The sequence below is a fragment of the Ambystoma mexicanum genome, chromosome 7q, assembly GCF_040938575.1.
Source record: "Ambystoma mexicanum isolate Mex_15411 chromosome 7q, UKY_AmexF1_1, whole genome shotgun sequence".
NCBI classification, from domain to species: domain Eukaryota; kingdom Metazoa; phylum Chordata; class Amphibia; order Caudata; family Ambystomatidae; genus Ambystoma; species Ambystoma mexicanum.
In genome coordinates, this window is record NC_090941.1 from 548,999,601 (window position 1) to 549,023,788 (window position 24,188).

The 24,188-nt window shown below is 48.6% G+C and overlaps 1 protein-coding gene across 1 annotated transcript in view; it reads left to right on the plus strand.

Annotated features, from left to right (window-relative positions):
- Positions 1-24,188, plus strand: part of EPSTI1 (epithelial stromal interaction 1) — a 636,716-nt gene that overhangs the window by 97,492 nt on the left and 515,036 nt on the right. Inside the window, exon 3 of the mRNA XM_069639242.1 lies at positions 4,014-4,097. Coding sequence (XP_069495343.1) covers positions 4,014-4,097 — 84 coding nt within the window. The remainder of the gene's footprint in view (positions 1-4,013; positions 4,098-24,188) is intronic.

The following is a 24,188-nucleotide window of genomic DNA, read 5'->3' on the forward strand; positions in this document are numbered from 1 at the left end:
GGACGGCTGCAGGGGTGTCACCCACAGCCCCCGCTCACTATACCATAAAGTATACTGAGCGGGGCAAAGCGGGGGACACCCCCGCAGATCCCGTTTCATTTTCTTTTTTTTTTTTACCACGGACGGCTGCAGGGGTGTCCCCCGCAGCCCCCGCTCACTATACTTTATGGTATATTTGACCATAATCGACCTAAACCATCTAGGAGGGCATCGCCGGAGTTAACAAGGGGTGTTGCCCAAGTTAAGGCGTTGCCGGAAAGGTGGGATATGATGAAACCCACCTTAGCCCTAGGAGTCGAGAAATAATAGGGCTTAAAGGTAAAGTGGACCAGGCATGAATCCAGGAATCCGCGAAGTGTTTTTGCCGAACCATCATACTTGTCAACAATACCGCCCAACAGGGCACTCTCCTTTGTAGCAGAATCCTGGGATAAGACCAATTGTTTGAGCGTGGCGTTTTCCGCCTTAAGATTTTAGACCTCGGTTGATAATTCTTGCATGTGTCGCATTAAGTCCTGCACGGCGGCTTCCATCTAGTTTTTAGGTTCGATCGGGTCGCGTCTCAAACTGTCAAGGAGTTCCCCCTTCTCACCTGGGTCCAGTGCTTGCCGGTGTCTTCGATCGCTGCCTTCTTGCGAACGCTCCTGGTCTTGAACAGTGCTGCTCGAGTCTCGTCTGGTTCCAGGAAGGCGGAGTCCAGGAATCCGGGAGTCTTGGAAAAGCTAGTAATGCTCGGAATCAGGAAGGGGGAAGGGTCAGGAGCGGGTAATAGCACTGGGACAAAGGAAACAATACCGCGAGCTACGAACAGACGTCTGAGGCTACTCTGCAATAGCATTGAGACGCGAGGAGCCGCAGAAGGCGTGGTCTATAAATAAATCACGCCGCGTTCAGTGCATGGAGCGAGCAAGGGCTTCAGCTCTGGACGGCCATGTTGGAAGTAGACCGGAATGTAAGCCCTGTTGAGACAAGGACCAGGAGGTCCAAAAGGGGCGTGATCTGAAGTTCATGACAATAACGCTAGGAGAAATGCAGAGTAAAGGGGAACTTGCATCCTTGGATATGTTTTTATACTTCAGGTTGAGGAACTCTGAGACAGATTTTTTTGACTTTCCCTGGAGAACCTGACATGGCTCCAATAGTTGACAAAATGCTTCATGGAGGCCACAATAACAGGGTGGTCTCCGTCATGCACGGTATGTGCCTTAAAACTAAATTGAAAGCAAGCAACTCCTCCTGAGAAAAATGGGAAACCTCACTTGGATGTGAAATACTGGAGGCGACAACGAGTTACTGTTGTGCAGAAACGAGGAAAGTGGCACTCCTTGCCAGATTTAAATTGATGCACTTTAAATACTTACACCAATTCTATTACACACCAGCCTTACTACACAGGTTCTTCCCAGAAACCCAGCAGAGTTGTGTAAAATGCAGCAGTACAACAGCTGATTCGTTGCACTCTGCATTGGGATACCCAGTGATTTTATTATTATTATAATTTTTTTTTCTCCTTCTGGGAGGGGGTCTTTGTGGCACTTAGTGAAATAGTAGGAGAAAGATTGGACCCGAACCCGATAACTGTGCTTTTGGGCTACACCAAACCTATCCCCAGAGGTATGAGGAAACTAATCGGGTTGCTTCTGGTCTTGGCCAAAAGGCGGGTTGCGATGGTGTGGGGTGGAACCCAATCTAGGAGAGTAGATCAGTGGCGTGCTGACGCCTTGTATTGCAATGACATGGAGATAGAATATGGACTACTATACAACCACACTAACCCTAGAGACATATGGGGACCATATATCCATTACACGATTGCCCAATCCCAAATGCTGCAGAAAGTCCCGACCTGCCACCCAGGGAGTCCAGAAGTTGATAGAAGTATGCAGCAAGGTGGCAACTGATGTGTAAGTGGCAATTAAAGGCAGGAATGACAATCTGATTCTCGGGCACTGTATTAATTTGAGATTAATCACAATGAGGTATCAAATATGACTGTGGTGCTCGAACAAACTGAACTTTTTTTCCCTCTTTCCTGTAATACTAGCACACAGGTGCCAGAGTTGAACTTGTTCCAATTTCCACACCACACACGTATAAGGCCCCCTTCCATAATTGATGAGGTCTTGATCCACTCACACTTGCCTATGTACGTGTTTTTCGTTTGTTTGTCATGCACATTTTGTGGTCATGATCCAAAAGAGGCACGATGTCACTTGTAAAGCACTCATTCAGACTCCCTTCCCTAACCTAACATCAGTTCAGAAGTCAATTGGCCAGTGGTTTGGTGTGACGAGGTCTGATAATCTCCCTGTATCTTACCTATGCCCCTGAACCTCATTGGGCTTTGTTATTTGTACTCTTTCTGTGCATGCCAAAGAAATGAGCAGCCTTCCTATTGCCGTGATACGTTGGCAAGACATTCTAATGGATAAATCTGATGTATCCTGTCAAATCAATTTCGGGGAATCGTGGACCCTTATCGGTTTTCAGTCTAGGTCCTCACCCATGTTATGAAAATATCTTTGAAGGTAGGGATGACAGTTTGAGCTTCCATCAGTGATGCACAAGCCCGTAATGAAAACAGTGAGTCATGAGTAATAGTGCAACCATTACAACCAAGAGGTCTCCCCAGTAGCCCAAATAATCCCTCTGACATGTAGTGTTATACCATGCTTAGCAGTTTGACATATGGCACATGCTTGTTGGCTCAGTTGTGCATTGGCATATGTATCTCAAGTGTGTGTTAATATATTTCATCGAAGTACTACTTCCTTCTAATTCAATAATTATAAAAACCTGACAGCTTCAACCATTCCTCCATCAACATTCAAATTTTACCCCTGCTTTTCATTAGCCAAATTATGAATCCTAAATCTAATGGGCCACAACTGTGTTGACAGTAGACCACTTTGATAAGTAATCTTCCCACTGGAAGCATTCCTCCATAATTGCTATTCTTAAATTACATGGCACCTGGCGTGTTGACTTATGGTCAACTAGGTAATTTGCATGAACATATTGCTATCCACATGGTAGCCTCAAGCTGGGTTATGCAGGGTAACATATAGCCACTTGAAGAGGGCATTCACCCTTTTTCATTCTTCCTAGATGAGTATTTGTAGTTTGCCTTCATCAGGAATAAATTAATAGGTGCCCTTTTGATTTGCAGTTAAAAAAATCACAGGTCCTAACTCCTTAATGGGATTGAGTTTATGGTCCATGCCTGCTCCCTTTGGGTTTTATTAGCATTAAGGCCTCTCAAATTACATATTTTTTATGCAGGGCACAGTTCATCTAATCCCCCATGAATATACTTCATTGTTCACTGCAAGTGTTTAGAAGTAAGCAACGAGGATCGGTCACTGAATGCGTTACCATGACTTTTGATCCTCCCTTGATCAGCCTACATGTTAAATTGTCGGCCCACTTGGAGGTTACTAGTGTATTTGTGCACCTTTCTACAACCCCCTTTTTTAATCTTTTGTTGGAAATCTGCCCCAATTGTTTCAAATAGAATAACACACAATCGTTTTAGGATAAATGTACTTTTATGGTGAGCTTTCCAGTACCCCCACCCCCACCAGTAGCTCTGCCTTCATCAGAAACATTTAACATACATTGGTGACAAAATGTGGGAACTAGTGAGGCTGAGCTATAATATAATCAAATAGGTATGTGTACACACATGTGTCTCAAGCATGATGAAAGCTTGTGGCAAGACAGAAAAGCAGTTTCCTGTCTGTTGATGCCAGGATATCCCAATGGTTTAGCTTAAGAAAGGTTGAATTGACACACCAGACACTCCATTCAATTAACTTTATCGAGTTTCTTCATGCTTTCCTGCAATAATGTTTACACATTTACATAATTGGCACTTCCTCTGTTACCTTACATGTTTAAGTCGTTCCCCCATTTATTACTCATTATGATTACTTTTAAATCCTCATCTTTCAACTACTTTCTGAGCTATTATTCAGTTCCTATTGAACATATTCCTTTCTTGTTGTTTTCAGTTGCCAGAAAAGAGTTGGAGGACCTTGAGCGATATAAGGAAACCCACAAACCAAGCCCCATTAAAATGGATCCAACAAAGCTGGGTAATTGCTAAATAAGATGTTTCTTTAATTTCAAAGTCATTTTAACGTAATTGTGTACTACCTTCAGACTGTTTAACCGTGATTCTAGTGCCTGTTAAGGTTTCTGAATGTATCATCTAGTGTGGGATTTCAGATGTGCCCAAGTCATACTGGCGGCTAGTTGATACTATCCTATATATTTAAATTGTGAAGTCAATGCTGGGCGTGCCATCAACATCAATACATAAGCTTTTAAATATGGACTTTGAAATATGGACTATGTCTGACATGACCCTGTCAAGAAGGAATGGAGAACCCTCAGTCTGGTGTGGGAGCCTACCAGAGCCAGTCCAACCCAGAAGGGGGAATGTAGCAGAGGGGAGTGCCTCAGACTTGGACTCACATAAACTGTAACTTTCATTGTAGTGCCCGTCCCCATTGGCGATCCGCAGTGGTCTGCATGAAAGAAAGGGGTGGGGCTTAGTCCCCCTTCTGTTCTTTGATGTCTGTAACACCTCCTGTGGGGAAGGCAAGGGATGATTGGCTCAGGAACCAAAATGGGAGAACCAATGGAAGCTGGAGGGGGAGGATATAAGGGACAGCAGGAAACAGGAAGGTGTAGGTCAGAGTATCAGGAGAGAACAGACCAAGAGACCCAAAGGGGGATGAATGGATGGTGTAAAGGTGCTTGGAGGCAGTTTATAGCAATGGGGAGGTATTGGCTCTGTGAGAGAAAGTGGTACTGTGTTGTGAGTGTACGTGTAAGGTGTGTGAGGAGAGTAGGGAGTGAATGAAAGAGGGGTAGTATCTGTGTGGAGAGGCAGAAGCAGTAGTAGTATGGGAAGAAGGAAAAATAGGCAATACATCAGAGGGTGGCGGAAGATCATATCGAGTGGAACAATGGCGGGATAGAGAGTAGGAGGTAGGCGAGAGAGGGAGAAAGGTATCAAGGGTCAGATAAAAGATAAGAGAGGGATGGTGGAAGAAGAGAGGGCAGAAAAGAAGGTAGGGGAGCATTGAAGCAGGATCAAGAGAATAGAACAGTGGGTAAAGGAGTTGAAGGACCTGGTAGATACAGTGAGTCCCCCAGAGTGTTTGGAAGGCACTATCTAAATGGGATCCTGGCTAGGGCTCACCTAGATTGTTCCCTGGGGAATTCTAGATCAATAAGTTTTATGCCTTTAGGTCACCCCTTTTAGCTGGATAGCTTTCAGGTAGTATGGGTTACTGATCACTAGTACCAGTCTGGGGTCAAAGGAAGCCTGGGTGAGAGACTGTCCATCCCTAGGTTAACGAGAGGAATAGCCTCTAGTCCCATTGACGTTCTTTTTTTAATCCTTGTACTTCATCTGTGAGTTGGTGTGTTTTTGAGGCCATCTCCGACTGGTTATATACAGAGTTACCAAAGTAGGCAAAACCATTCTTGAATTGAGAGAATGGAAGAATGTATTCACTATTACTCTGAGATTAATTTATTCTTCAGAGTTTTAAAAATATTGAAGTCGATTCAAAATGAGACCATATCTCTCCAGCTGCTTGAAAACGTATGAGCTTCTTGGCACCTGCCCATCATTGCTAGTCGGTGTTCAGTCGGTGTTCAACCATAAAAGTAACAAGGATGCTAATGGATCTCTGTTTCATTACAAGGATGGGATCTTTGTTTATTTGCAGAATGTCTTAAGTTGTTCTGTTGTTTTAGTTGACAGTGCACATTTCCATTGTCAGTTTTAATATGTCCTGTTTTGTATCAAAATTCAGGTGGCCCTACACAAACAGAAATCCTGAGGTTGTTTGATTCAATTGGTTGATCATTTTAAATTAAATGTTTGTGGTTCTTTCAGGGTATGTTAAATCTACAGAATTACATAGCAAATTGCTTAGCAACACTGCTTATTTTATGCCTTGTCAGTGCTTTCTATATGGGTGCATTTCTTCTACAGCATTTTATGGGAGCTAACAATCACGAAGGATGCCAACCCAATTGGTGGGCTTGCCATTTGTGCTTATGTTATGCACACCTTGCGCAATCAGCTCCCCCTGCACCACCGCTTTCATGGTGTCCCAGGTGTTCGCTGTGCAGGTTTCTTCATTTAAGTTTTCTTTGAAAAATTTCTGGATTGTTTTGGCGATTGCGTCTCCCAGTGGCATCTCATTGAGCTTGGGGTCATACAGATTCCATCAGCGTTGTGGATTTCGGACTGGGTCATGTGCCCGGAGGGCCAGAGTTATAGAAGCGTGGTCAGATAGGATTCTAGATCCGATGGATGCCTCATAGACATAGTCCAAGATCTGTAGAGGTGCCAGTAAGAGGTCGATCCTCTAGAAAGTCCTGTGTACATAGGAATAAAAAGAAAAATCTGTCTTGGTAGGGTGGAGCACCTGCCATGAGTCCACCACGTCTAAGGTTCTGAAGAGGTGGAGGAGGCTGATAGCGAGTTTGAAATCTTTGGGGGCGGGAGGGTGCGATGTATCTATAGCCGGGTCAGGAACCCTGTTAAAGTCCCCTCTGATGATGGTTTGGCCCTCCACAAAGGGCTGGGGGGGAGAGCATTGCCAGAGCCTCATAAAAGGTAGTTTGTCCTTCGTTGGGGGCGTACACCGAGATGAACAAGTACAATTGTCCCAGCAGCAGGCATTTAACCGCAATTTAGCGACCCTCGGGGCATTGTTTTGTTTCCAGGATTTGTAGGTTCAATCCCCTTGCAAAAATGATCGCTGTTCCCCCTTTTTTGGTGCTGCCACAGGCCAAGAATCGGAGCGGAAAGTGTCTGTTGTGAAGCTGTACGAAGTCCACTAGAAGAAGATGGGTCTCTTGCAGAAAAGACACTGCGGCTTCTTCGTCCTGCATTCTCTGCAAGATAGATTTGCGCTTGGCGGGGGAATTCAGCCCCCTGACATGAAGTGAGACAAACTTCAATATTCGATGAGTCGGGGTGGAATCCGAAGTCTCTGTGGGGTCTGGGTGGAGGGATTGAGATGGGTATGAGTCAGCCATCAGTCGGTGGTCTTATTAGCTTGGTGTCACCTTGTGATTGGGATTTTATCCTCGGCCTCCAATGGAAGGCCAAACCTTTAACCGTTTGGGGGGGCCGACATTTCTGGTCCGGCTTGTCCTCTGGCCAACTGGGACAAACTTGTACCCCCAGCCAACTGGGCTGGAATAGATCGCCAGATCTGAGTTCCACTCCAAGGAAACTTCGGTGGCATAAACCCTGGAGTTGGACCTGGGCCGTGGGAAGCCTGCAGCATGTACCTGCAGTTTCGTGTTTCAGTGCTAGCATGTGATCTTCTGAGGAGAGATGGGGGTGAGCACCTCAAGGTCGGGGTCAAGCCGCTTAAACGTTGGCAAGTTACCTTCGCTGCCTTGGGTTCCAGTGCCCCTCAGAGTCCGCCAACCCTGCAGCGGATCACCTCACGTTCCGGCTCCTTTGTACTTTCGACCAGGATGCCCTCCTTGGTTTCGGCAGGGGGTCGGCCGTCCCGCTTCCCGCATCTTCCGGAGACAGATTCTTTGGATCCCTGAGTGAGTCAGGGTGCAGGATCATTTCTGCATCTTCGAGGTGACTGATCCTTCGGCAGGTACCCTTGTAGGAGAATTAAAGGGCTGTTGGGAACAGCCATCGGTATCAGACTTGGTGTTCCTGGAGGAAGAGTGGAGGAAGAGTGTCAGCGGTCGGAGCGCTCTTCTCCTTTGCAGCGTTAGGAGGGAGAGGTCTTGAAATATTTGGAGGGGGAGCCTTGAAAGGTTAGTTTGTTTCGGGACCGGCCTATTGCTGAAATGACTTCTTTAGTGGTGTAGAAGTGCACCCTTGTTATCACGTCAAGGGGGGGGTCTTGTCGGGGGTGCAGCCTGTGGGTGCGGTCCAGCATCAGCTGTGGTTTGTCTAGTTGTGGTAGTAGTGACTGGAAGAAGTCACCCACATACTCCGCCAGGTCTTTGTCTGGAACTGAGGATGGAATTCCGCGTGTCCGCACGTTGTTGCGTTGGGCCCTATTTTCGAGATCTTCTTGCTTGAATTTGAGGACCTCCACTAGGGCCATAGAGTGTTCTTGATATCGGTCCTCCACTTCCCCCAGTCTCTGCTCAGCCTCCATTAACCCTCTGGTCAGTCTGTTCCAATTTTGAGGTGAGCTCTGACATGCACAAACTGAATTCTGCCTTAATGTCCAACATGAAGGCTTGGATATCCTCTTTGGTAGCTGAAGATCATCTGTCCCCAGAGACTTTTTGGGGCGTGAGTTTAGGAGGTTTGAGCTTTTACCCTTTGTCCTCCTAAAGCACCATGGTGGTGATGTCAGGATTCTTGGTGGGGTTTGACTGCCTAGACATTGCTTCCACAATTCGATGGAGGGGGGGGGGGGGCTTATGTATTCGGAAGCAGAGGGGCTCAGCTGGAGGAGAGAATTTAGTAATGTCCGCTGGTACGGTCGGTGCGAGGAGGATTGTCCAAAATGTATTCAATGCTGCTTGCAGTATCTTCTCAGTCAAGGCTTATGTTTGTGAGTTGAATGGGGGGCGGGGAGGGGGTGTACCAGTTAGGGTCCTGTGCGGGTGGCTGGGCCCTCCAACAGAGCTGCGGGCGAGCTACACCCCCTGCAAGTGCGGGAAATGAGTTGCAATGAGGGGGAGTGAGGGTTCTTAGGCCGCACCGGGGTGGCCCAAATGGAGGCTGATGCTGTAGATGGCGGCGTACAGCTTATGCTTCGTATTGCCCTGGAGGTCCTGTAGGACCAGACTTCTAGTTGCAGGTGTCCTTGCTAGAGGGAACAGGCCAGCCTGAGTTCTGCGAGGGTTCTTAGGCCGCACCGGGGTGGCCCAGGTGAAGGCCACTGCTGTAGATGGCGGCGATAGGTTTATGCTCCAACTTACCCTGTGGGTCCTCTGGGACAAGGAATTTAGTTGTAGGCGTCCTTGCCAGAGGGAGCAGGTCAGCCTAAATCTTGCACAGGCGGATGGTTGTACATATCGGGGTGGGGGGAGTGATTTTGATGTGGGCCGGGGAACTCCAGGAAGTGGATGCAGGCTTAAGCGTGGTCCGGAGTGGGGGGGAGGTGGAACAAGAAATCTGGGTCCACACTCACCAGGAAGCTCCCGCCACTTCAGGCAGTTCTTAGGAGTGCGGGCACCCCAGAGTTCTTTGTTGGATTAGTTTCATGGCCTGCTAATCGCTGTTCCCCTTGCGAAGCACCCAGGGCTCCAGAAGATTGACGTGCCCCGGATTAGTGATCGGCTGCTGAGGAGGACCTGCCACCAGGAGTTGGCCCCCCTCCTCCAAGCGGAGGGGGGGAGGCGAGGCAAACCGCTGCATCTCCCGGGGGGGCGGCCGGCACCCCCACTGCGGTGCCTCCTGTCAGGCTGGACCGCCAGGTCCCGCTGCGGAACTCTGGCGGGGATCAGCGAGATTCACTGTGTCTCCCAGGACCTTGCGAGGGCACGCCTCCCATCTTCGAGCCGAAGCAGCAGGAGCTTTACACATTCCGGGAGAGTAGCCGGGTAGATGACCCGAAGCACTCCTCAGGAGTCAGTTCAGGAGGGCTGGAAGGCGGCCAGGGGGTTAGGGCCCCTCATCTCTGTTGTTCGAAGCTGATGCCTCTCGCCACCAGTCCCCACCCGATGCTGTGGCTTCCTCTATCAGGTCCGTCTGCCATTTTGTGCCATTCTGGCGGTAGCCTCGCCAATTTATCTGGTCCCGTTATGGATTTTGGGCAGGCGGTGGTGGCTCTTTGTCTCCCCATATGCTGCCTGAGTATTCCGAATGCCGCGACAGGCATTCTTTCCTCGTCTGGTTCCCTGAAACATCTCCTTAAATCAATAAGGCTGCGGGCATCCCACAGAGGCCATCAGTGGAGCAGCCACATCGCTGGCGCTCCAGGCCACGCCCCCAACACACCCCTTCTTGTTTCCTGTCTCCCAGCTTCTTCCGTTGGTCTTCTTCCCCTAGCCAATCTTACCTTGTTTTACCCACTTGGGAGGGGTTGCAAGTGACAGAATACATAAAAAGGGACTAAGCCCCACCTCTTTTTTCCATGCAGATCGGCTGTGCCTGTAAGATGGTGGTCCACGTTGGAAGTGTTCCAGTCCATGTCAGCAGCCACAACATGGCTAAGTCCATGTTAAGTACTGAGGTGTCAGTACTCAGCGGGGTGTGGGGGAACGGCTGGCAGGTGGATTCCTCCAATCACACCATAAAAACCTGTACTCAAAAAGGTGCACACACCGGGCAAGAAGCTACACTGTTTATTACAGCTGGGTAAGCACAAATCAAATGCAAGAGTGGATCGATCTGATCGATGAGAGCGGACATCTGAATACACTGTGAACATTAGCTTTATACTATGGAATACAATAGTTGGAACTCATTATAACATTTGTAATTATGGCATGTTTGCATTCTCAATGTTTCCCAGACATCTTACTGGTTAGAATACCTCATAAACTTAGTGCTATATATAAGTTAGTAAAATTTGATTGGTGCAAACGGTTTAACATCATCCCGATGCATCATCTCCTGGGTGTTTCGAGTACTCTGATGATTGAGAATAATTCTTTGCTATTAGAAGCAGCATTGGTAATGTGTAGGTTCAGGGAGTTTGCTTTGTGGGGGATCACTGCGGGTTTGTACGTTTTGGTCATTAACTGGAGTTCTTTTTTAGATTCACTAAAGGGGGATTTTCTGGTTAAGTGTTCCAGAGCTCTTTTTTTTCTTCTTAGTTCAATAAGTTCGTCATTGAACCAGGGGTTGCTACGTTTGTAAGTTGAGACCTGCAAGGGGCTACTTCATCGATGGCAGTTTTCAGGCAAGTATGGTAGAGCAGCGAGATGTCGGGATTAGAATCAACTGTGGACTGTGCATTAAGTAATTTGTTCAGGATTGGGGTCAGGTTTTCTTGAGTGAGTTTGCATGTGTTTCTCACCAAAATGAGGACAGGGGTGTTGAGGGAGAGGGAGAGTCTTGGGCGTTAGTCATAGTTATATTAAATCGAATTAGAAAGTGATCAGTCCAAGCTATCTCTATGATGTCTTCTAGGGTGACTGTAGTATTCAATGTTAGGATCCAATCTAACATTCTGCCTTTTATATGGGTTGGAGCTTTGACAATTTGAGTGAATTGCATTTCTGGAAACGCATTATGGAACTCAGTGGCTTTGTGATCACATACATCATTGAAGCCCAGATTAATGTCTCCTAGGAGAATGAGTTTCGTTTTGGGTTTGAGGAGAGGGGTGATGAGTAATGGGATTTCTATGTCTGGGTTGTTGGAGGAGCTGGGTGGTCTGTATACTATTAGGAAATTGATGGTGGTTTTGTGGTCAGTGGTTAGTTTGAGGGCTAAGAGTTCATAGCCTGTTAAGGTCGCCATTTTACATTCTCTGAACTAGAAGGCGGTTTTAGCAATGATGGCAACACCTCCTCCGGTGGCATTGTGGCGGTCAGATCTGAAAATGGCGTATTCAGGTGGGATGGCAAGTGTGAGTAGTGGACCTGAGGCTGGGTGGAGCCAGGTTTCGGTCATTACTAGCAAGTCTAGTTGGAATTCTAGGATAAGGTCATGCACAGCAATGGCATGTGCACCTACAGATCTCACATTCAGTAGAGCGTCTTTTAGGGGTGATTTAGGTGTGGAGGTATGGGGAGTATGGGATGGAGGACACAGAGGGTGGACTGTAGTGTTGCGCTCTGCATGGGTGAGGTGAGTTGAGATTTGTAGGTGTTATTGTTTGATGTAGGTGGGAAGGCTGCTGTATTGGGAAGAAAAGGTGTGGGCCATGGGAGTGGGTGGTGTCTAGGGCAGTGTATGCGTGCTAGGCCTGTGCCTAGATAAATGAAGGCACCATTGGAGCATGATCTGCTACTATCCTGTTGAGTGGACATGGCTGACTGGAGGGGCTGAGTAGGTTTGGCGCTAGGGCTGGTGTGCAGGACTAAGAATTGGAGTGAGTATGTTAGGATGACAGAGGCTAGCATAGCAGTTGACGCTAGGCAGGATGATTTGATGACTCTGGTATACATTTTCTGTGGGCTACATATGATGGCAAGGACGGTAAATGGTAACGGTGAGGTGGCACCAACGTTAACAATCAAGTACATACGAGCAATGACTAATGCAGTCGTCTGCGTTGTCAGAGAAGGCTGATTTTGTGACTCCAGTCGATAGTTAGGACAATCGTGAATCAACAAAGTGCAGAGCAGTGGGAAGACTGCGTTGCAGTTATTGGTCTAGTAAGGATTATGTTTTTAAGCATTCTACTATGCAAGTATCCTAAGCCTTTAACATATCAATGTCGTAACAATCCTAATAGGCTATACATTCGCTAATTCAAGTAGTATTACAGTGTAAATATTACATGACAATCATAATGAACAGTACATTCAGTAGGTGCAAATGGTATTTCGATTTAAGGATGGCATATGGTCAAGCCGGGACACTATACAGACACTAGTAACGTTCTACAGGCATATCACTTAGGAAGACCCGCTAGTACCCTGCTGCGGGGGGAATAACAAGGGATAGTCACTAGCAAAGTTTTTGCGAGTATGGTTTGCGTGGCGAAGCTTACCGGTGAGGTGCGGGAATCAACTACAGTAATGCGCCACTGATTTGATAGATGGCACAGGAGTTCTTTTAGGGAGCAGGATTGGCAGTAGTAGTGCTATGGCAAGAGAGAGTGGGACAGCGTTGGGCAGGGATTCCTGGCATTGGCGTCTGGCGTCTCTGGACAGGCTCAGGACAGGTGCCTTATTTGGGTGCCTTTTTGTTGGGGGCCGGCTAACGCCTACAGATGCCCCATGATTTATTAAAAAAGGTATCTGTCCAATTGAATGGCAGAGAGCATTTACTGCTCCTGAGGTGCCGAATTCAAATGACGTCGGCCATCTTTGGAAGTGCAAACCTTGCGGTTTGCTTGTGCGCGGCTGCAATAAAAAATGCCCAACTTGTGGAGAACCGCCTCATTGTGCTAACTCGTAGTTATTTTCAAATAGCTGGTAGAATAGGAGAGTGGCGGGAAGGTGGAATGTAGCACGTAGCGACTCCGCTCCACCTGCTGCAGATTAAGGCCACAGGCTTACCTTGGAGGATTCGATGGACGGGTGGAGTGGGTGAGCTGCTCCTGCAGCCCACGGAGATCAGGAGCTCCTACACCGGCTTCCAACAGTGACATTCTGTCACCAAATAAGGTTGGTAGGAGACAGTGAGCACCCTCTCCTTATCCAAAGATAATTTTCCTCTTTTGGTAACTCTCCTTGTAGTTCTATTATCCTCTTTCTTCACCCCCACCCGTTTTTCTTTCTGCTGCCATAAGAGGTACTTTTTCGTCTTTCCCGGAATTTCTTTTGATGGCCCCTTCAGGTAAATATGCTGCTTCTTTTACGGCCCTATCAGCCATTTAATTCCCAAGTGAAATTCTGTCTTGTTTACCTGTGTGGGTGGCACATTTTATTGCCACTTCTGCTGGTACTTTTAGAGGTTCAATTAATTGCTTGAGCAGTTCTGCATGTTGCACAGGGGAGCCGTTGCTTCTTTTGAACCCTCTCCCATTGTGCCAACCCTGAATGTATGGTTGATGTAACATAGGCAGAATCGGAAATTATGTTAGCTGCATGTCCTTGCATCATATTCAATGCTCTTATCATTGCCGCTACCACTGCTGCCTGTGCTGAATAGTGTGGGGGTAGTTGCTTTTGGGATGCTATTACATATTATTTATGCAGCACACCACTGCCGCACCAGTATGTTTCGTTCCAGTCTCTGGGTCTATGCTTGACGATCCGTCAATATAGAGCATGTCCGCCCCTGCTATTTCTTCTTTTTACCTGTATGTCCCTGTCCATGTGTGCTGAACAATCGTGTATGTAGTCCCCTTCTTGTACAGGTTTTGCTAGGTAGGTAGCTGGATTTACCACTCAACATCTTACCATCTCAATGGCTGTGTTTGTTAGGATCACCTCATACCTTGATGCCCTCTGTGTTAATGTTCTTTTGGATTTTTCAAGGATATCAACCGGCAAGTGGTCAACGTACAGAACTATGGGACACCCCATGGTGATGTTGCTGCCTTTTCTATTGCAAACGCTGCAGCCGCAAGGGCTTGTTCACAAGTCAAGTGTCCCTGCATCACTGGTGTCCCTGTGGTTTCTTTTGAGTGAGGACCGCAGTCATCACTGAGCCATCTGAGTGTGAAAACGGATAGAATTTCTCTCTGTAGTTTGGAGTAGCCAGCCCTGGTGCATGGGCCAGTGCCTCTATGAAACTCTCCTTAATTTTGGATGTCCATTTGAGTTCCCTCTTTTCTTTTTGTGCTTCTTTAAGACCCTGCAATAGGAGTGTGGTGAATGTGGAGTAAACAAACACCCATGCCCTACAGTAATTACATAGTCCAAGAAATCTCGGCATATCCTTCACTGTACGTGGATGGGCTGTTGAGTGAATGACCTGCACCCTTTCTGGTGTTATCCTACTCCCACCTATGGATATTATTTGTCCCATGAACACAACTTCTTCCTGGCAATACTGCAATTTTACTTTGTCCACCCTGTATCCTTTTTCTTGTAGTAGTTTCAAGACGTGTACCGAATTTGCCCTACACTCATCTTCTGTTTCACTGCATATCAACAAGTCATCGACATATTAGATCACTGTGCTTGATGTTTGCACTTTGCACAAGCCCATCTGTATCACCCTGTTGAAAATGCTGGATGACTCACATTAACCTGTGGTTAACGAATGTGATCAAATCTGGTTCTGCGATACGCAAACGCGGTCAGATACCTTGAGTCTGGGTGCAAGGGTATGGAACATGCTTCAATTCAATTACTGTGAAGTATTTCACCTTCGTCTGGATTTTGCACAATATTGTGGCGGGGTTCCGCACTAGAGAAAATTCTGCCCCGGCCACATCATTTGGGGCGCACATCCTGGACAAAATGCCATGATCCATCCTTGGATTTCTTTATTGGGTATATTGCTGTGCTACATTGAGATATAGATGTCTTAATAATGCCATACTGCCATAATGTGTGTAAAGTGGAATGTATCCCTTCATCTGCTTCGCTGGACAAGGGGTATTGCTCTGCTTGGGGCAACAGTGCCCTCTCCTTCAGTTTTATTTTCACTGCCCCCACACCCCTTTCAGTTACCCCTATATCATGGTGCCCCTTGTTCCCGAATTTCTCTGGTACTTTTTTGAGATCCTCTTCTGTATGTCTGTTTTCTCTTTTCATTATCTGTTACAATTATGTCTGTTGTCTCTTTTCATGATCTATGTTAGAATTGACACCAGTTTCTCGATTATTTGAACTGGACAAGGGATCTGTATCTGAAAAACCATTTCTCCTTCCTCCTCATCAGAGAACACACTGTTCATCTGACACTCCTGTAAATTGTCAGTGTAGGAGCGATGCATAGCACCATACGCCACTCCATAGTCTCTCTGTCCGTCCCATACAAGATCACCATGTCTTTGCATTTCACTACGTCTTCCAAGTGTAACACTGCTGTGGTTCTCTTCTGGCATTGTGGCCTGAAGACTTCTGAAGCCAATCAGAACACCTTCCGCTGTATTTTCGGGGCCCAACTCAGCAGGACTTTGACCCCATACAGGAATATGCTTGGGTACGGATGTTGTGCTTGCAGGGTGCTTTGAGCATGTGCTGCCAAGAGGGCGGCTATACATGCCAGGCATTATGCACACCATTCCTTTCTCTCTGAATGATATCATGGCGTTCAGTTTGCTGAGCAAGTCTCTTCCTAGAATGATGATGGGAGTGTATTTTGAAAATAGTAATGGTGCTACTAGGTGTTGTTACTAAAACACCCTAGGATCATACCTCGAAGTAGTAGATGACTGTGCACACCTCTCTGGGATAGCCATCAGTAAAGCTAAGTCCTGCCTGTTCCCCCTAGCAGGCTGGGCTGGGAATACAGTGAAGCAACTTCCCTGCTTGGAACTGAAATGGAACACCCGCACTTTCCGCTACCTAGGTATAAACATACACCATTCCATAGAAGATACACACAAGGCTAATACAAAATCGAGCCAAGCACAACATTGACTCCTCTATCAAATTCTGGGAGAAGCTCCCCTTTTCGGTGATGGGCCAAATATCTCTAGTGAAGATGATTGTATTACCTAGGTTATTGTACTACTTCATTAATGTGCCCTACCTCATCCCAAAAAAGTTTTTCACAGACCTTAATACCACGCTGAGTAGCTTCATGTGGGGCAAAGGGAGGAAAAGAGTAGCCATGGAAACACTCTGCAAATGATATGCAGAGGGAGGACTGAGACTTCCACACTTCGAATTATATTATATGGCAGGGCAGCTGCAGCATGTAGCCAGCTGGCTTGCAGATAGGGAAACAGTAGAGCACACCCTCTTAAGCAAGGCAGGGTCCCCATATCTCCCAAAAGAAATATAATGGATAGAGGACACAAACCCCATGTTCTTGAGCTTAGGGAAGCAAATATGGAAGAGGACACAGAAGCTAATGAAACTCAAGGAGCCATACTCCCCCATATAGCACTCAATGGGACTACGAGAGAACAACTTCAACAGAGCAGAAACCACTGGGAACCCAGAGGAATTATCACAATCGAAGACCTAGTGCCAGAAGGGGAGAAAAAGGAATTTCAAGAACTAGTAGAGTCTCAAGGCCTGCATAAAGGCCAATATATAAACTATGTAAGGCTCGTTAACCAGCTAGACACCAGATGGCCGACCCATGCAGAGCCACAAACAGAAAATCCAATAGTGGGACTCCTTTACGATGTCACGGAAGGGGGACACATGGTATCCAGAATATATCAGATAATTGCGGAGGAGCTCCCCAAAGATAAAAACAAAGGGAGACAAGATTGGGGACAGATACTAGAGAGAGAAATAACAGACAACGAATGGGAAAAGGCAAAGCTCTACTCAAAAAACATCAAGGAATGCCAGATTAAAGCAACTGCAATTTTACATATTTCGGCGAGCATATCTCACCCCGGAGATGAGAAAATATCTCACTTCCCGGGTGCCACCACTCAAAGATGCCCAAAATGTGGAGAAGAAAACGCAAATCTAGGACACATGTTTTGGCACTGTCCAAAGATCCGATCATATTGGAGAAGAATCGAACAACGCCGAAGGGACAGGGGAATAAAAGGGAAGGCATGGACCATGGAAGCCTGTCTATTAGGCATTTATAATTTTCCAAATAAAAACAAAGCAATGGGCAGTTGGAGGCCACCAGGGGGCGCACAGGTGATGGCTGTCTGAGCGTCGTGCTCCCGCTGAGGCTGGGCCATTGACGGGGACTGAGCCCCCCCCCCCAGACCCCCCAGGCGGATTCACTCGCTCGACCTGAGCTGGCGAGCCCCCCGTGACGCCCCCGCCAAAAAGAACGCCACTCGAGCTCCCCCGAGAGCCTGAGAACGGCCCGTGTCGGAGGAGCGGCGAAGAGCACATCGGCGCCAGGGAAGGAGGTGCGGCCCGCGGTACAGCCTTTTGCCGGCGAGCCCGTCCCCCAGCACCCATCAGCCCTCCCACAAGATTTCGGGACAGCGGCCCCAGCGGGGGATTCGGGCTTTCACCGCCCCCACCCCCTCCCCCCGGGCTGCGACGAGCCCCCGGCGGGGCGGGCCCCAGCGAGCACATTGTGCAAGCCGTCTCGGACACAGCAACCAGGGCCTGATTTGGGAGGTTCCGGGCCCCGACCCCCCCCCCTCGGAGCGGGATAGCGGGGTCAGGGCGCGTGGGGGCCGCACAACACCACACCCCCCCAAATAATAAAAAAAAAAAAAAACTCACCCTCAGAGCACAATAACCACCGGAGCAGAAACGCAACCCCCCCCTCTCGAGGGGTCCCAGAATCGCTGCAGCCTGCTCTCGCATTGAGGACACGCAGAGGGGCCTAGCTCGCCCGCACCGGACTTCTACAGGTGGTGGCCCCTGGGCCCATTCGCAGGGCGTGTGCCTGCCTGACACCCCCCTGGAAGGGGAACGCGACCTCAGACGGCGACAGTGGAACGGCACGGACGGCCACCCCCCCGAAGAGGAACGCCAACATCTCGGAGGAACCCAGGTGTGAGGTCCCCATCCGGCGCTGGTGGGGCGTGTGCCTGCCTGGGAGCTGCCCCCCACACGGAAAGACACCAGCCTCCCGTGGGCTTCCCCGGGACAACACAGCCTGGGGACCTCAAGCTGGGTCCTCGAGGAGACTCCCTAAAGCCACCGGACCGCAGTGGTCCCCGCAGTGGGCACAGTGGAAGACCGCATGATCTGGCAGGTGGCACTGCAGGCATATCGCTTTAAGGGAACAGAGAGTGTGGTCAGCGGCCCCACTGACGCTGGGGACATGGCACAGCCAGAGGCCTCAATGCAGTCCACGACAGCGATGGAGAGGGGCTTCGCCTCTATCCTACAGGAAATCAGGGACATGCGTTCGGATATCGCCCAGAAATTCGAAAAGATCGACCAAAGGGTGGACAAGGTGGAGGACAGACTCCTGCAAGTGGAAACCAACCAGTCATCAACAGCAGCCCAGGAGGTGCAAACTGAGTTGAGGCTCGCAGCCCCGGAGAAGGACGAGGAAAGGGCTAGACAGATGGATGACTATGAAAACAGGGAAAGGAGAAATAACCTTAGATTTTTTGGGATCCCTGAAACGGAGGGCGAAACGGAGAGAGACTTGATCTGAGTATTGAGAGACATTATCACACTCTTGTTTTCAGAGGAGATGACCACAGAGCTCACGTTTGACCAAGTGCATAGGGCAGGGGGCAGGGCGGGGGGCCCCCGGTCGGTCCTGGCCCGGTTCCACTACTACTCGGCAAAGACTAAGGTGCTCGAGGAAGCAAGGAAGGCAGGGGTGGTGACCTATAACAGCGCTCAGATCACCATTTATCAGGACCTTTCCGCATGCACCCTGGCCAAGCGCAGGATGTGCCGTCCCCTAACGCAGTTACTAAAGGAAAAGGGGGTGCGATACAGGTGGGGGGTACCCCTTCTCCCTGGCCTTCGAATACATGGGCCAACGGACAATGCTGATTACAGAAGACGACATAAGGGGAGCCATCCGGGATTACATGGCACAGTCCACCCCCCGGAGGGGCCCTGTGGGTCTGGAGGCCCTTGGAAGCGGCGGCCCTAGCCAGCCCGGTGCCAGAAGAAAGAAAACCAGTTCGAGAAAATTCAAGAAATTGAACACCCTACCACCCGCATTGGAAAGCGAACACGTCGACTCGGAGGGCTGACGGTGGTGATGCCCCGACCCGCAGCGGGTCGGAAAAAGGAAGTTCCTGAGGTTTCTCAGAATACAGAGTCCCCTTGAAAAGCAAGTATAACGGGGTCAACTGAAGGGACGAAGCAGTGGGGGGGAAGGGGGCTCATAGACACGAGCACTGTACTGATTGCCTAGCCGAGGAGGGTAGGCTGGTGGTCCGGCCAAATTCCAGCAATGGCGGAACTATCTGGCTGGATGCCGGGGTGAGGGGAGGTGGAGTACGAACTAGTTGGGGTTTGTTTGTTGGGGGAAGGGTTTGGGGGGCAGTTGGGGGAACTTTCCAAAAGTGTCCAAAAGGTGAAACAAGGGGAGCAAGGAGGGAGTGATGATGCGATATCATTGGCTAATAGAGAGGAAAACATAGATCATGGCTGATGCCCGTCCGGCCCTGGGTGTGGATACCCTTAACGTGCGGGGGCTGAACACCCCCACAAAGAGGTCCCTGGTTCATAGGGAGTTTAGGAGGGCGAAACTGGACTTGCTCTTTCTGCAGGAGACACATTGGGCAAAGGGGAAAGAGCCTAGAATGCGAGGGGGAGGAATTGGGGAGGTCTTTCACGCCTCCCACAAGGCCAAAAAAAGAGGGGTGGCAAGGGACATGGACTTCGAGAAGGAGGCCATCCAGAGGGACCCCGAGGGTCGGTACCTGATGGTGCGGGGTTCCCTGCAGGCCTCCCCCTTGACTCTAGCAGTAGTGTATAGTCCTAACGAAGGTCAGGCCCAATTCTGGGAGGAGGTAGTGGACAAGCTGAAGTTGTTCGTGCAGGGCCCACTGGTTGTGGGGGGGATTTTAACATGGTCCTAGACCCAACTATAGACAGAAGACAGGTTGGCCCCCAGAACCTCAGACCCACGGATGAAGTCATGGCGCAGAACTTTCAGAAGGTTAATGGGGACCTGGGACTGTCGGATACGACCTCAACCCCCAGATCAGGGACCCCCTCCTTTACCTACTACTCAGCCATTCACAACTCGTTTTCGAGAATAGACCACATTTTGGTGGACGAGGTCCTCACTCCATATGTAGCGGGCTATAGGATAGACCCAGTCCCCTGGTCGGACCACGACATGGTCCGAGTCACCTTAACGATGGGTTGGTGTGAAGAACGTAGAGGGCGCTGGGAATGCAATGATGCCCTACTGAGAGATGAGGCACTCGCCCAGGAGATCCTGGACTCCATAGCGGAGTTCTTTGAGTTTAATGATAACGGAGAGGTGGCCATGCGCACACTTTGGGACGCCTTTAAGGCAACCCTACGAGGAGTCCTCATAAAAATAGGCCCCATTAAGAAGAGGGAGAGGGAGGCCCAGGAGAAAGCCCAGCGGGGTAAAATAGCCTGTCTCCAGCCGGGGGGATCCCCGGACCAGGCTTTAGAGCATGACCGTGTGGCTGCACTGGAGGACTACAGGCTCCAACTGAAAGATCTGCTCCTACATAAAACTGAGAGGAGCCTCCTAATGGTAAAACAAAAATACTATGAGAAGGGGGACAAAGCGGATAAGATCCTAGCCTGGAAGCTAAGGGAGGTCCAGAGAAGCAGAAGGGTGAAGGAGGTGAGGGATACCCAGGGGCATCTCGGCCGCGACTCCTCCCATATTGGAGAGGCCTTTCGCCAGTACTACAAAACCCCCTACTCCTCGGAGTATGACGGGGATGACACCCAGATAGAGGATTTCCTGATCTCCATACAGATCCCATCCCTTTCGCGTGAGATGGCTGAGGGTTTGAAGGGTCCGGTGACCGAGGATGAGATTGACAAGGTGATAGGTGGGATGAAGGTGGGAACCTCCCCCGGAGATGACGGCTTCTCTGTCTACTTCTATAAAAGATTCCGCTCCACCCTGGCCCCGTTCTTAGCGAGAGTCTTCAACGCTGTGCTGGAGGATGGCATCCTCCCAGAGTCCATGATGGGGGCCATAATAGCAGTTCTGCCCAAGGAAGGGAGGAACCCCGTGGAATGCTCCTCCTATCGTCCCATATCTCTGTTAAATATCGACGTCAAGATCCAGGCCAAGGTGGTGGGTAGGCGGATGGAGGGAATCATGCCAAAGCTAATCCATGGCGACCAAGTGGGCTTTATTACGGGAAGGCAAGGGTCGGACAATATGCGCAAAACAATAGACCTGCTCCACTTTGCCCAAACGTCGGGGTTAAACGCATGTGTCCTCTCCCTAGACTCGGAGAAGGCCTTCGACAAGGTCGAGTGGCGATACATGGGTCTCCTCCTCCAGAGGATGGGCTTCGGGCCTCACATCGTGAGCTGGGTGACTGCCCTCTACAGGGCCCCCACGGCAAGGGTTCAGGTGTACGGGAGGCTGTCCGAACCATTCCCCCTCTCCCGAGGGACAAGGCAGGGATGCCCTCTATCCCCCCTGATATACGTCCTCACGATGGAGGCATTGGCAATAGCGATTAGAGCTCACCCGGACATCAGGGGGATCAGAAGGGGTGATGTTGAATTCAAACTTTCCCTGTTTGCGGATGACATCTTGGCCTATCTGGTGGACCCTGTAGTATCACTTCCCCCCTTCCTGGCGCTGCTGGCCTCGTTCGGTCGCTTCTCAGGTCTGAAGATCAACGCGCAAAATCTGTTTTGCTCCCTATGAGGACATTAGACCTGGGGCTCGACCCTCTGGACTGGTTTCACAGGATTAAAGTGGAGAAGGCCGCTGTACGGTATCTGGGGGTACTCCTCACAAGAGATATATCGAAATTGAGCGTCGCTAACTATGACCCCATGATGGCAGAGATCAAATCAGATTTGAAGAAATGGGACAAGATGATCCTGTCGTGGTATGGCCGAATGACTGCAGTAAAAATGAATATACTACCACGGCTTCTCTACCTTTTCACGGCGCTCCCAACCAACATCACAGCGCAGACTTTTAGAGAGCTACAAAAGGGGTTCGAGAGTTTGTGTGGCAGGGTAAAACCCCGAGGATAGGAAGGACCACTTTGACTCTGCCTAGGGAGGAGGGGGGCCAGAATCTTCAAGATAGCATTTCACAGAAATTTGTTTACCTCGGACATGGAGCATAACTTTAAGGTGTTACAGGGGTGGCACAGGGATCCTTTTTTTTGGTTCCTTCACTGTGTTTGTTGTATCTAAAAATGCCAATAAAAACTAAAGTTTAAATAAAAAAAACAAAGCAATGGCAAAAATGATACGTTTGGCATGGACACTCGCCAAGCGGCGGATAGCAATGGAGTGGAAGGCTACAGAGGAATTGAGCATCGAGACATGGTGGAAAGATCTACAGAGATGGACCATCGCAGAGACCGCTGTCTGGCAGGAGGCATTAAGAACTGGAAGAAGGGAAAGTTCCATAGACATAACGACAAGACCTATTCACCTCTGCAGACGATAGACCCCCTTGAAGCCAGATTCCCCAATGAACACTTGAGAAGCACCAGATATGTGGAATCCTAGGAGAAAACAACACCAGACATGTCCATGTGCCCAGATGTATGCCCATTGACAGCGCTTGTCGTGCCTTTGTGGTCCGCTACTGTTTGTTTTCTTGTCACTCAATTTGCAGATTTACATTGTGCACACTCTACCTAACAACTGTTCTAGGAGCCTTTCATAACCAGCAACAGAGACGTACATCAGCGCGGTTCAAAGTTATAGTACTTGTATTGTTTTTGAGAGTTACACTCTTTTCTATTGGTTTTTAAAGTTGTGTAAATGATGTGAATCTCTGAACCAATGGAAATAAGTGTAACTCTCCACACCAATAGAAGAAAATAGGTAGATTTCTCTCTAGCTGCTTTTTGAGCACAAAGTCGGTAGGGGGCCATGATTTTTGGTAAATATAGCAAAAGAATTGACAAGGTGTCAAGACGGCTTAGAGTACATTTCGTTAGAGAGGGAAGACCCCAAGCTCTATGAGGGTTTGTCTCGGCTCCTGTTGCAAGTAACATAGCTAGGGACGGAGCCAGAATAGCGCATATGGGGCTAATGTGCTGTGTGCGGCTGCGCTCCCCACTTCCTACCGTAGCGTACAAAGCGCTTTCCTTTTGTTTGTGTTTTATCTTTTCAAAGGTGTTTTTCTTAAGGGCTATTTGGTGCTAATGCTGGTCGAATCCCGAGATGCGGCTACATATCTAGGGCCGGATCCAGCGAAAGGTGGTGCATTGCGTTGCACAGGGTATTGTTCGCAATGGGATGTAGAAGTATATGCAGAAAACAAGGAGACAAATATGAACGTTTGAGGTTGTAGTGCAGACAGATGTTATTATAAATTAACTGAGAACATTAGTGATGGAAAATCGTACCCCGTGACCACGGACAATGTTTACACACTGCCCAGTCCCCCGGAAATGGGACTTTATTAGTTTGTAGGATGAAATGTTATGTTCCATGGGGCAAAGCGGTTCACATATTAGTGCTATGTATACCGGTGGTGTTTGTGGAATGTAGATGATTTATAGTTGCAATGTGCTATAGCTAATAACAGAGAACAAGGCCAGTTTGTATGTTGTTTAATTAGTTATTATGCATAGAGCATTCTGCTCGTTTTTAATTCCAATAATAATATTATCTAAACGTCAACTTAAGTTTTGGGAAATTCCACTGTACCGTTCTGTCAATGAAGAAGCGTTCTAAACGAGCATCGCAGAAGTATAAGCTACGTTTTGAAATGTCCACTCTCAATATAGTAAACGTTATCATTTTGTGTGGCTATTCAACAAGTTGTGTCCTTTGAACTGTTGCTGGCTTGCACTGAAGGCCACATTACAAAGGGAACTTGTTCTCAGTCAAGATGGTAGATTTCATTTTCGTAAAAACATGTCAGTCAAAAAAGTACAATGGAAGTCTTCAATAACATTTCAAAATCGGTT